This window comes from Daucus carota, chromosome 3 (assembly GCF_001625215.2).
Source record: "Daucus carota subsp. sativus chromosome 3, DH1 v3.0, whole genome shotgun sequence".
Classification (NCBI taxonomy): domain Eukaryota; kingdom Viridiplantae; phylum Streptophyta; class Magnoliopsida; order Apiales; family Apiaceae; genus Daucus; species Daucus carota.
In genome coordinates, this window is record NC_030383.2 from 21683721 (window position 1) to 21696689 (window position 12969).

The 12969-nt window shown below is 38.2% G+C and overlaps 1 protein-coding gene across 1 annotated transcript; it reads left to right on the forward strand.

Annotated features, from left to right (window-relative positions):
• The first annotated feature begins 1307 nt into the window (after window positions 1–1307).
• On the forward strand, window positions 1308–9174 carry LOC135151419 (uncharacterized). The gene is made up of 4 exons (XM_064089866.1): window positions 1308–1586; window positions 1632–1716; window positions 8073–8785; window positions 9160–9174. The coding sequence occupies exons 1-4, from the start codon at window positions 1308–1310 to the stop codon at window positions 9172–9174; spliced, it is 1092 nt and encodes a 363-aa protein (XP_063945936.1).
• Window positions 9175–12969: the final 3795 nt, after the last annotated feature.

Below are 12969 nucleotides of genomic sequence, written 5' to 3' on the forward strand. Positions count from 1 at the left end.
GATTTGAGGTTTTTAAGTATAGCCGCTGTGCCAACACCTCAGGTCGGGTTTTCAACCAATCAAAGAGTATTGATTTGAAATATTTAATTCAAGAAAAAATTGAGGATCTCTTTATGACAGGATCATGGTCGTTTTAATAAAATCCCTAATTAAAATATTAAGTTAATCAGATGCCTTCCAATGATTAATACTCGTCAAGATCTAGATTAAAAGAAGTAGGTTTTCCAAAGCAAAGTGCTTTAATCAATCATGGGAAGACGTGATAAGTAAATGTACTTAGTTATTGAATTATTGGGTTTAACTTAACTAAACCATCACAATAGGATTGTGGGTTTAGAGGCATGGAGATTGGTGAGATTTATTACATAAATATGTGCAAAGGGTTGCTCCACCATACTATCCAAGAGTTATATTTGATATAATTGACAAATGTTGTCTACCTAAATAGTCATGTTTTGAGGGTATTAGCCCACGCTAACTTAAAACATGGATGAAATATGGATCTTGGCTCACTAGAAAGATTTGCAGAAATGCTTTCCGAATTAATAGTTAGGGCTATTGATTTGAACAAAATAGTGGGAGATATATATTTTGAATATATATTTATAATCACTTGAACATAATTTAATAAACATCTGTAAACTAATTTATCTTATGCATTTGAAATATTGTAGATATCCAATGGCAAATAATTCAAACAACTTCTCTGTACGATCAGTCCTTGAGAAGGACAAGCTGACAGGAACCAACTTCCTTGACTGGCAAAGGAATTTGAGGATTGTCCTCAAACAAGAGCGCAAGCTCTATGTCATAGATATTCCTCGCCCTACACCTCTCGCTGTAGGATCAACCCGTGCTCAGCATACTGCTTATCAGAAGCATATCGATGATGACACGGATGTTCAATGTCTCATGTTAGCGACCATGAGTGCTGAACTTCGGAAACAACATGAGAATATGGATTCTTATGATACGATTGAGCACCTTAAGCGTATGTTTGAGGGACAGGCTCGTCAGGGGAGGTTTGATACTTTCAAATCTTTGAATGCTTGTAAGCAGGGTGAACGTGATCCGGTAGGACCGCATGTTCTGATATGATAGGGTATATTGATTATCTTGAAAAATTGGGTGCCCCGATTGGTCCGGAGCACCAAATTGATCTGATCTTGCAATCTCTAAACAATAACTATTCTCAGTTTGTAATGAATTACAATATGAATGAGATAAACAAGAACCCCGCCGAATTATTGGCAATGTTGAAAACTGCTGAAACCAACATTCAGAAGGTGTCCCCTACTCCCATATTGATGGTGAATAAGGGGAAGGCCAAGGGAAAGGGTAAATGGAAAGGCAAGAAGAAGATGGGATCTAATTCTAATGCCAATCCGAAACCTGGTCCGACTAAGGCCTTGAAACCGAAAGGTGGTGTTCAGAAGGATGGTGATTGTCACTATTGCAAGAAACCAGGTCATTGGAAGAGGAACTGTCATGCTTATTTGGAGAATCTGAAGAAGAAGAAGGCTGCTGCCGCTTCTGATTCAGGTATTTATGTTATAGAAGTCAATTTGTCTACTTCAACATCTTGGGTATTAGATACTGGATGTGGTTCTCACATTTGTATTAATGTGCAGGAACTACAGGGAAGTAGGACATTGGCAAAGGGAGAAGTCGACCTACGAGTTGGCAATGGAGCAAAAGTTGCTGCTATAGCTGTAGGTACTTATCATTTATCGTTGCCCACTGGGCTTATTTTAGAACTTGAGAATTGTTTTTTCGTGCCTGCAATTTGCAGAAACATTATTTCAGTATCTTGTTTCGACAAGAAAGGTTTTGCTTTTTCAATTCAGAACAATAGTTGTTCCTTTTCTTTGAATAATGTTACCTATGGGGTTGCACGTTTATTTAACGGTTTATATGTTCTTGACTTGGATACTCCCATCTATAATGTGAATAATAAACGTCTTAAAACTGATGACTCAAATAAAACATACCTCTGGCACTGTCGTTTAGGCCATATAAATGAGAAGCGCATTTCCAAGTTACGTAAGGATGGTTACTTGGATAAGTTTGATTTTGAATCATACGAAGCATGCGAACCATGTCTCATTGGAAAAATGACTAAAGCACCTTTCACTGGACAAGGTGAAAGGGCCACTGAGAGATTGGAACTAATACATAGTGATGTATGTGGTCCAATGCGAACTATGGCAAGAGGTGGCTTTTACTACTTCATAACATTTACTGATGATTTCAGTAGATATGGATATGTGTATCTTATGAAGAATAAATCCGATTCTTTTGAAAAGTTCAAAGAGTACAAAGCTTAAGTAGAAAAGCAAACTACCAAAAGTATTAAGACTCTACGATCAGATCGTGGAGGTGAATACTTAAGCCAAGAATTTAAGAATTTCTTAAAAGAGTGTGGTATTGTATCACAACTTACTCCTCCTGGAACACCACAATGGAATGGAGTTTCCGAGAGGAGAAATCGTACCTTGTTGGACATGGTGCGATCAATGATGAGTCATGCAGATCTTCCAATTAGTTTTTGGGGCTATGCCCTAGAGACGGCTGCCTATACACTTAACCGAGTTCCTACTAAAACGGTCCAGAACACTCCATATGAAATATGGACTGAGAAACGTCATAGCATGTCATTTATGAAAATTTGGGGAAGTGAGGCGTTTGTGAAACGTCAAAATTCTGACAAGCTAGGACCTAAGTCTGATAAATGTAATTTTGTGGGATACCCAATTGAAACAAGAGGTTATTCATTCTATAATCCTTCTGAGAACAAAGTGTTTGTTGCTCGAACCGCTGTGTTCCTTGAAAGAGAGATGCTTTCTAAGAAAAACAGTGTGTTAGATATAATTGATGATTACTGATGTTCTTAAGGTTTGTTTTAGAACAGGAATCATCAGAGTTTAAACTGGAAGCTGATCAGAGTTTAGCAAAGTCTGACAGAGTTTAATAAAGTCTGATCAGAGTTTACATAGTCAAGACTCGACAGAGTTTACACGTGGAAAGAGCTCAGAAGCGGATATACTTCAAGGAAGGATAGAAGCTGAGGAGTGATTTGCTGACTATGGAAACTAAACAGAAAACTGGAGCAATCTTTGATTGATAGATTTATTAGCTGAGTTATAGGATATCAAATCAGAGATTGATTTTGTAACTGTGTCTATATAAACACAGATTAGGGTTACTCTATAGGAGTTGAGTTATCGAGTATATTGTTAAGAACCCTAGCAGCTCTTAGTGATACAATATAAATCACTGAGAGAGTTTTTGTAACCTTCAAAGCTTTGTGAATATAAGAATTTATTAATTCCAATTACTCATATTGTCTTACTGTTTTACAGATTGTGATCACTATATCATATTATATAGTGAGTTTATAGGACCTAACAAGTGGTATCAGAGCCAGCTCTGTTAAGATTACTACAGTGAGATCTTAAACACAATCATGTCTGAAAAATCACAAGCTTCATCCTTTAGAGTCCCAACCCTTAAGGCATCTGAATATCCAGTCTGGAAAGAAAGAATGATCATATTCTTAGACTCTGTTGATCCAGAATACCTTGACAGGATTTATGATGGACCACATATGCCCACCAAGCTCTCTGTTGGAATTGCAGATGAACCTCAAAAGATGGTTCCAAAAGAAAAGAAAGATTATACTCCAGAGGACATCTCATCTATCAGTAAAGATGCAAAGGTGAAGCATCTATTGCATAGTGCCCTTGATAATGCAATGTCTAATAGGGTGATTGGGTGCAAAACTGCTAAACAAATCTGGGATGCTCTGGAAACCAGATGTCAAGGAACTCAGGCCATTAAGAAAAACAGAAAAACAATCCTTACACAGGAGTATGAGCACTTTGACTCAAAATCTGGTGAGTCCCTGACAGATCTGTATGACAGATTTGTCAAACTGCTAAATGACTTATCTCTGGTGGACAAGGAATATGATCTTGAAGACTCAAACCTCAAATTCCTTCTAGCTCTTCCTGAAAAATGGGATTTGAAAGTCACTACTATAAGAGACAATCTTGATCTTGGAGAAATGTCTCTTGATGATGTTTATGGAAGACTGAAGACTCATGAACTTGAGATGGAACAAAGAAGCAAACGACATGGAGGAAAATCAAAGTCTGTTGCTCTGAAAGTTCAAGAGGAAGCTGCTAAGAGCAAGGGAAAAGCTCATGTCACAAAGTCTGACATTGAGACATCAAACTCTGATGACTCAAACTCTGATGTTCCCTCAGACTCTGAAGAAAGTGATGATGAGATGATGCAGTTAGCAGCATTGATGGTGAAGAGCTTCAAGAAGTTGGCCTACAAAAAGTTCAACAAAGGCAAAAGTTTTTCAAGGAAAGACAGAAACTCTGACAGAGTTTATGACAAGAAAAACTTTAAGAAGAATGAGGGCAAAGAAGGGAAAGCTGGAAAATCTGACAAGTATACCTGTTTCAACTGTGGTGAAAAGGGACACTTTGCATCTGAATGCAAGAAAGCCAAGAAGGAAAAAGAAAAAGCCTTTATCACCAAGAAAGGAAACTGGACAGATACATCTGATTCAGAAGAAGAAGTCAATTATGCTCTAATGGCAAACACTGACAACAACACTGAATCTCCTGCTAAGGTACCTCACTCTACTCTTGCCTTTGATACTGAAGATATAACTGAGTTAAGATTGTTTCTTAAAACTTTACATATCAGCTTTAGAGATCAGACTTTAGAGAATGAAAGATTAAAATCTGAAACTCTGAGTGTAAAGAAAAGGAATGATTTTCTAGAAAAAGAATTAGTTCAAATGTTGGAAGTTCAAAAAGAAAGAGATGATGCTGTCATTGTCAAAGATGAATTATCAAAGAGGTATGCATCTCTTCAATCAGAACTTGCCAAGGAAAGAGAGATCATTAAAACATGGACTAATTCAGGCAAAACCACTCAGGATATCTTAGGTAGTGGAAACTGGAAGAAGGGACTAGGTTACACTGATAACTCAGAAGCTGAGTCATCAAAAACAGAGTTTGTTAAAACTCAAAAACCTAAGGTTAAACCTGTTAAATTTGTTGTTGAATCCTCTAAGACTAAACAATGTAGACCAAAATCAGAGATTAACAACAATTTAAAATCTGAAAAGCCCAAACAGGTTAACATAGGACTGATGACTCAGAAACAGCTTAAACATAAGCTTAAAGAGGTAAAGTCTGATGACAGAAACAAGGAGCCTAGGAAAAATAGAAATGGCAAAATTGGCATAGACAAGAGTAACAACTACATGCCTGTTCCAAATGCACCTAGGAAGACATGCCATAACTGTGGTAATACTAATCATCTTGCTAATTTTTGCAGGAAGAACAAGGACATTAACTCTTTACCTACAAAGTCTGGAGTTAGAAAAAGTAGTATTAGATATAAACCACAAGATCCATGTTTTCATTGTGGTAGTTTATGGCATTCTATTTATACTTGCAAAGAATATCATAGTCTGTATTATGATTATTATCAATTGAAACCTTCTTTAAAGGTTAATAAAAACTCTGCAAGTACAAACTCTGTTTCCAGTACAAACTCTGTTGCAAAGTCTGTTAGCTCAAACTCTGAAAATAATACCGCTGCAAAAGCTAACAAACTTAATAAGGCCAAGGGATCCAAGCAAGTCTGGGTCCTTAAAACTAACAACTAGTGGTCTTTGTGATTGCAGGGCAACAGGAAGAATATCCTAGTCTTGGACAGTGGATGTTCAGGACACATGACTGGAAATAAGACCCTGCTGTCAGAGTTTGTGGAGAAGGCTGGCCCAAGTGTTTCTTATGGAGATGGCAACATAGGAAGGACTCTGGGATATGGCAACATCAATCTTGGAAATGTCATCATATCAAATGTAGCTCTTGTTCAAGGGCTGAAACACAATTTACTCTCTGTCAGTCAGATCTGTGACAGAGGATATCATGTTGATTTCTATGAAGAACACAGTGAGATAGTAAGCAAGTCAACAGGCAAAGTGGCAGTAACTGCTCACAGACATGGGAATATTTATGAAATCCACTTGCCTATAAACTCTGAAGGAAATGCAATTTGCTTGTCTACAAGGATCTCTGCAGAAGAAAGTTGGAAATGGCACAAGAAGCTTTCACATTTAAATTTCAATTCCATAAATGAGCTTATAAAGAAAAAGCTTGTGAGAGGACTTCCTGAATCACTTCTGACATCTGATGGATTGTGTGACTCATGTCAAAAAGCCAAGCAGAGAAAGACATCTTTCAAGAGTAAGACTGAATTCTCAATAAACAAACCATATCATCTTCTACATGTTGATCTATTTGGACCAGTCAATGTACCATCCATTGCAAGGAAGAAATATGCTCTTGTCATTGTTGATGAGTATACTAGATACACTTGGGTATATTTTCTTCACTCTAAAGATGAAACAGCCTTGCATCTGATGGATCATGTGACACAACTGGATCATGGATCTGAAGACAAAGTGAAGATTATTAGAAGTGATAATGGAACTGAGTTTAGAAATTCAACAATGGAAGAGTTCTGCAAAGAAAGAGGTGTAGTGCAACAGTTCTCTGCACCTGGTACACCACAGCAAAATGGTGTAGTTGAAAGGAAAAACAGAACTCTTATAGAAGCTGCCAGAACTATGCTTGATGAGGCTAAATTGCCTACATATTTCTGGGCAGAAGCTGTTCAAACAGCTTGTTTCACTCAAAATGCAACCTTGATTAATAAGCATGGCAAAACCCCATATGAGATGGTGAAGAAAAAGAAGCCAAATCTGAAGTACTTTCACATATTTGGGTGCAAATGCTTTGTATTGAAGACTCATCCAGAACAGCTTACCAAGTTTGATTTAAAAGCTGATGAAGGCATTTTTGTAGGTTATCCTATCATAACAAAGGCCTTCAGAGTCTATAATCTAAGAACCAAGGTGATCATGGAATCCATACATGTGTCATTTGATGACAAAAGAATAATGGGTCTAACAGATATGGATGATCATGAAGAACTGCATTTTGAAAATGAAGAAATATTCTCTGATTCAACAAACTCTGATGAACAGTCAAACTCTGACTGTGAACAAAACACAGCAAACTCTGGTGAAAATTCACAAGTTCATGATGATGAAGCCCTTGCTGAGGGGGAGCATCAGAATGCTTCAGACTCTACTCAAGACTCATCAGAGAATGCTAACTCAACCTCATCAGAGAATACTGATTCAAACTCTGATAGCACAATTGTAGGGGGAGCTACAGAGAATAATCAGCAGAATCAGGAGAGCATGGATCAAGGGGGAGGATCCAATGATGAAAATGGTCAACTTCCACATGCAAGGAAGTGGACAAAATCTCATACACCTGATTTGATTATTGGAAATCCAGAAGCAGGTGTACAAACAAGGACAGCTACAGCCAATGAGTGTTTACATCATTGCTTTCTGTCACAAACAGAACCCAAAAAGGTGGAGGAAGCTCTTCAAGATCCTGATTGGATTCAAGCAATGCAAGAAGAGTTAAATGAATTTGAGAGAAATAAAGTCTGGACCCTAGTACCAAGACCTAAAGACAGATCAATAGTTGGTGCAAAATGGGTGTTCAGAAACAAAACTGACAGTGAGGGTGTCATTACAAGGAATAAAGCAAGGCTTGTGGCAAAAGGGTATTCACAACAGGAAGGTATTGATTATGATGAGACATTTGCTCCAGTTGCAAGATTGGAGGCAATTAGAATCTTTCTGGCCTATGCTGCACACAAGAAATTCAAAGTATTTCAGATGGATGTCAAAAGTGCTTTTCTAAATGGGAAACTGGATGAAGAGGTATATGTTGATACACAAGTTCTACAGACAAAGTCTGATGACCAACCCTCTACAACAAAAACAAGAACCTCTGTTGATACACAAGTTCTACAGACAAAGTCTGATAAACCAACAAACTCTGAAGCCCCAAACTCTGATGTTCTAGTAAACTCTGAAGCTGCTTCTTCTCCAAAGCAGAAGAAAAGAAGAAGACTTGTTGCAGCATATGACTTTGATGATCTTGAACCTGCACAAGATGTAAACTCTGAACCTACACCTACAACAACCAATGAACCTGCTCAGTCTAGTCCTCAACAAAAACCAGCTAGATTCAAAAGAAGGGCACACAAGCCAAAGAGAGCCAAGATTCCAGAATCTGAAATTACTGATTTCACTATCCAAGAAGAGCAAACACCATCAAGCCCAATTCCTGTTGATCATTCTCAAGCTCTGATGGTGGAACCTCTTCAAGCTGTTCCTATCACTGATGCCACACCATTATCTCCTACAACATCTCCTAAAGCATCTCCTACAGCATCTGCAGTAGATGAAGAGATCAGGTGTGATGAACCAGTTACTGCTGAAGCTGAAGCAACTCAGTCTGATTGTCAAACTCCACTATCTGATCATGGTCAAATTCCTCAATCTCCAATGAAAATTCCTAAGGATGCCATTGTTCATGATACAGCTCCAGAGAACTACAAGTCTGATGCAGTTGAGGAAAGTGACAAAGTAGCTGTGGAAGCTTTACAATCTCTGGCTCAGACTGGTGAAGAGCCCATCAAGTCACAGTCTGAAGATAAAGGAAAATCTGCTCAGGATAATGTGGAGAAAGTTGCAGATCCTGTTCCTGCAGATGAAAAAGCAAACTCTGATACTGAGGATGATACCAGTTCAGATACTGACAAGGATGACAATGCTGAAATCCCTTTGACACAACAGAAATGGGAGTCTACTAGCCAGTTCAATGCAAGGCTACAAACTCTGAATACAGCCTCTGAGCCACTCCCAAGGGATCTTCAGGTTGATCCACCAAATGAAGTCTGGGATAAACTCTGGTTGAGTCACCAGCACTCCTTGGAAACACCTAAAGCTGAAGAGTTCTTAGCTATGGCAGAGAAGAAAATTACAAACTCTGATGTTATGTCAAGCCTCAAGGGCACAATTCTATATCTGAAGACATTTCATCCTGCTCATGACCAGACATCTAAATCTATAGATAGTCTAAGAACTGAGGTGGCAAAGGTCAAGGAGACAAATGACCTGGAAAAGAAAAGGACCATCAATCCTATGAAAGAAAGTGTACAGAAGCTGGTCACTACAAATGAATCTCTTAACCAAAGGATGACCTTGATTGAATCCAATCAAGAAAAGATGTCCAAACAGCTTGAAGCTATCCAAACTTCACTTTCTCTGATCACATCCATTCTGATTCCTGATGAGGATGATGTCAAAAAGGGGGAGAGAGTAGCTCAAGTCAAATGCAAGTCTACTACTCAATCTCTGAAAAGGAAGAAAAAGGATGATGATGATGATGCTGATGATTTTACAAAGCACAAAAGATTTCAAGCAGGGACTGGTGGAAGAGTTTCAAACTCTGACAGTCAGAAACAATCTAAGCAAAGCACAAAGTCTGGTCCAACTCACAACATCACATCTGGATCTAAGCAAAGTCCAGTGACTGGATCAGACAAACCCATGACTGATGAAGAGCTTGCTAGATTGATTTTTGAACAAGAAAATCCAGAAGCAAATTTGGATTTGGAGTTGATTGCTGCAGAAGAAGAAGAACTAAAGAAAGAACATGCTGAAGCAGTAAAGTCAGGAAAAATCCAAAAGCCTGCAAAATCAACTGCCAGACCAAAAGAAAAAGGGATACTGATCAAAGAAGCTACTGTTGCTGATCAGAGTTTACCAATCAAGAAGGTATACTCTGAAGATGAATACACCTCCAAGGGTAAAAGCAAAGTAGATGAACATCTGGAGAGAGGCTGGGAAAAGAAGAAATCTACAACCTCTGACAAGGATCAAGTTGTGAAGGAAAAGAAAACAGAAGCTGCAATCTCTGACAGAGCTCATGTTGCAGAACCTCAAAAAGAAAGATTGACCTCTGACACAGCTCAAGTCAATAAAGAAGCAAAGAAAGACACAGTCTCTGACAAAGCTCAAGCTGTGTTCAAACCAACAACTACACCACTGGCTGGATTTGCAAAACCTACTCTGATGACTGAAATAAGTTTTGAAAAAGGCTCAATTAAACCATTTTCTCATCAAAAGGCAGGAAGAGATAAAGGAGGGCTGGGATCCAAATATGAAAAATTTGATCAGAGTATAGGATCAAGACCAGATGACCCCTCATCTCTCTGTGCTCCCAAGACTGGAGTATTGCAAGACAAAATGGATAAACTTGATTCAGTCCAGTTGGTAAAGAATGACAGAGGAGATAATATCCTTATCTACTTCATGTCTGATGGAACAGTGTTTAGAGTGCTTGAAGCAGATCTATATGCTAAACACTGGGAAGAATTGAGATATGTATCATACATATTTCAAGTAAAGAACAAGTCAGGACAACACATCTCCAACCTGCTGAAAGATCAAATCAGAAGAAAGATGGGGATTACAGGAAATAAAAATGCTGGACCTTTCATTCCTAAATATCTCAATCATAAAGGACAGCTGGTGGAGATGAAGAAAAATTCAGCAAAGATTGAAACGATAGGTGGAATCAGAACTCTTGCATTTAATGAAGAGTCTGATAAAGCTTACAATATAAGGCTGGATAGAGACTTGAAGAAGAACAAGATCTATGATCTCAGAGCTGCAATTTATCAAACTGGAGTTTCAGATCCAGAGTTGAGAGAGATCAAGAGACAAATGATTACAGTGCTTGATGATGCTGAAAAAGAACTCCTCAGAGAGTATCTAAAGACAGCAAATGGTGTCTATGCAGCTAAGGAATAAAGTATCTGTAAGTTTTAAAAGTTTTCTGTTATATAGTTAAACTCTGTTGCATTTGACTTAAATGTTTTGACATCATCAATTATCTGTTAACTTGCACATAATTTATTCATGCACAAGTTGGGGGAGATTGTTAGATATAATTGATGATTACTGATGTTCTTAAGGTTTGTTTTAGAACAGGAATCATCAGAGTTTAAACTGGAAGCTGATCAGAGTTTAGCAAAGTCTGACAGAGTTTAATAAAGTCTGATCAGAGTTTACATAGTCAAGACTCGACAGAGTTTACACGTGGAAAGAGCTCAGAAGCGGATATACTTCAAGGAAGGATAGAAGCTGAGGAGTGATTTGCTGACTATGGAAACTAAACAGAAAACTGGAGCAATCTTTGATTGATAGATTTATTAGCTGAGTTATAGGATATCAAATCAGAGATTGATTTTGTAACTGTGTCTATATAAACACAGATTAGGGTTACTCTATAGGAGTTGAGTTATCGAGTATATTGTTAAGAACCCTAGCAGCTCTTAGTGATACAATATAAATCACTGAGAGAGTTTTTGTAACCTTCAAAGCTTTGTGAATATAAGAATTTATTAATTCCAATTACTCATATTGTCTTACTGTTTTACAGATTGTGATCACTATATCATATTATATAGTGAGTTTATAGGACCTAACACAGTGGGAGGATAATAGATCTCGATGAAGTTCGAGAACCACATGATAACATTGAACCAGAGCAGGAACCTGAGCAGGATGTACATCAAAATATTGAGAGTAATCCTGTTCCGGAAACACAGGTTGTTCGTAGATCTAGTAGGGTTCGCCATGAGCCAGAGAGATATTATGGTTTTCTCTTGACTCAAACTGGTGATGTGATGCTTATGGATAATGATGAGCCTCTAACCTACAAAGATGCTAAGAACACTCCAGATTCCAAGAGATGGCTTGATGCCATGAAATCTGAGATGGATTCCATGTATGAAAACCAAGTATGGACTTTGGTTGATTTACCCGAGGGAGTTAAACCTATTGAGTGTAAATGGGTTTTCAAAAAGAAAACCGACATGGATGGAAATGTTCAGACCTATAAGGCACGACTAGTTGCAAAAGGTTTTAGACAAATTCATGGTATTGACTATGATGAAACCTTCTCACCAGTTGCTATGGTCAAATCCATCAGGATTTTGCTTGCAATAGCTGCTTACTATGACTACGAAATCTGGCAGATGGATGTCAAAACCGCCTTCTTGAATGGAAGCCTAGAAGAGGATGTGTATATGACACAACCTGAAGGTTTTGTCGATCCGAGATTTCCCAAAATGGTTTGTAAGTTGCGACGATCTATATACGGATTAAAGCAAGCCTCAAGGAGATGGAATATTCGTTTTGATGAAACAGTCAAAGAGTTTGGCTTCATTCAAAATGAAGATGAGCCTTATGTTTACAAGAAAGTGAGTGGGAGCCATGTGGCATTCCTAGTGCTATATGTGGATGACATATTACTAATGGGGAATGACATACCTTCTTTACAGGCTGTTAAGACTTGGTTGAGCAAAAATTTCTCGATGAAAGACTTGGGCGATGCGACCTATATATTAGGGATCAGGATCTATAGAGATAGACCAAGAAGACTAATCGGCCTAAGTCAGAGTACATACATTGATAAGGTATTGCATCGATTTGGGATGCAAGAGGCAAAAAGGGGATATGTCCCAATGTCTCACGGGATATTGATCTCGAAAGAAAACAGTCCGAAATCATTGGATGATAAGGACCGTATGAGCAAAGTTCCATATGCTTTGGCAATTGGTTCCATAATGTATGCAATGATATGTAGTCGTCCTGATGTCTCGTATGCCTTGAGCATGACGAGTAGATACCAGTCTAATCCAGGTGAAGGTCACTGGACGACAGTCAAGAATATTCTTAAGTACCTAAAGAGGACTAAAGATCAATTCTTGGTATATGGAGGAGAAGAGAAACTAGTTGTAAAAGGTTACACAGATGCTAGTTTCCAAACAGACAAAGATGATTCGATCTCTCAGTCTGGCTTTGTATTTTGTCTAAATGGAGGTGCTGTTAGTTGGAAAAGTTCAAAGCAAGAGACGGTTGCCGATTCTACAATGGAGGCTGAGTATATAGCTGCTTGTGAAGCAGCCAAGGAAGCTGTTTGGATCAGGAAATTT

Coding starts and splice junctions, on each gene's coding strand:
- LOC135151419 (XM_064089866.1), top strand. CDS start 1,308: ATGGTGAATAAGGGGAAGGCCAAGGGAAAGGGTAAATGGAAAGGCAAG. Junction 1,587..1,631: donor TGTCTACTTCAACATCTTGG/GTATTAGATACT, acceptor ATTAATGTGCAG/GAACTACAGGGAAGTAGGAC. Junction 1,717..8,072: donor AGTTGCTGCTATAGCTGTAG/GTACTTATCATT, acceptor AACCTGCACAAG/ATGTAAACTCTGAACCTACA.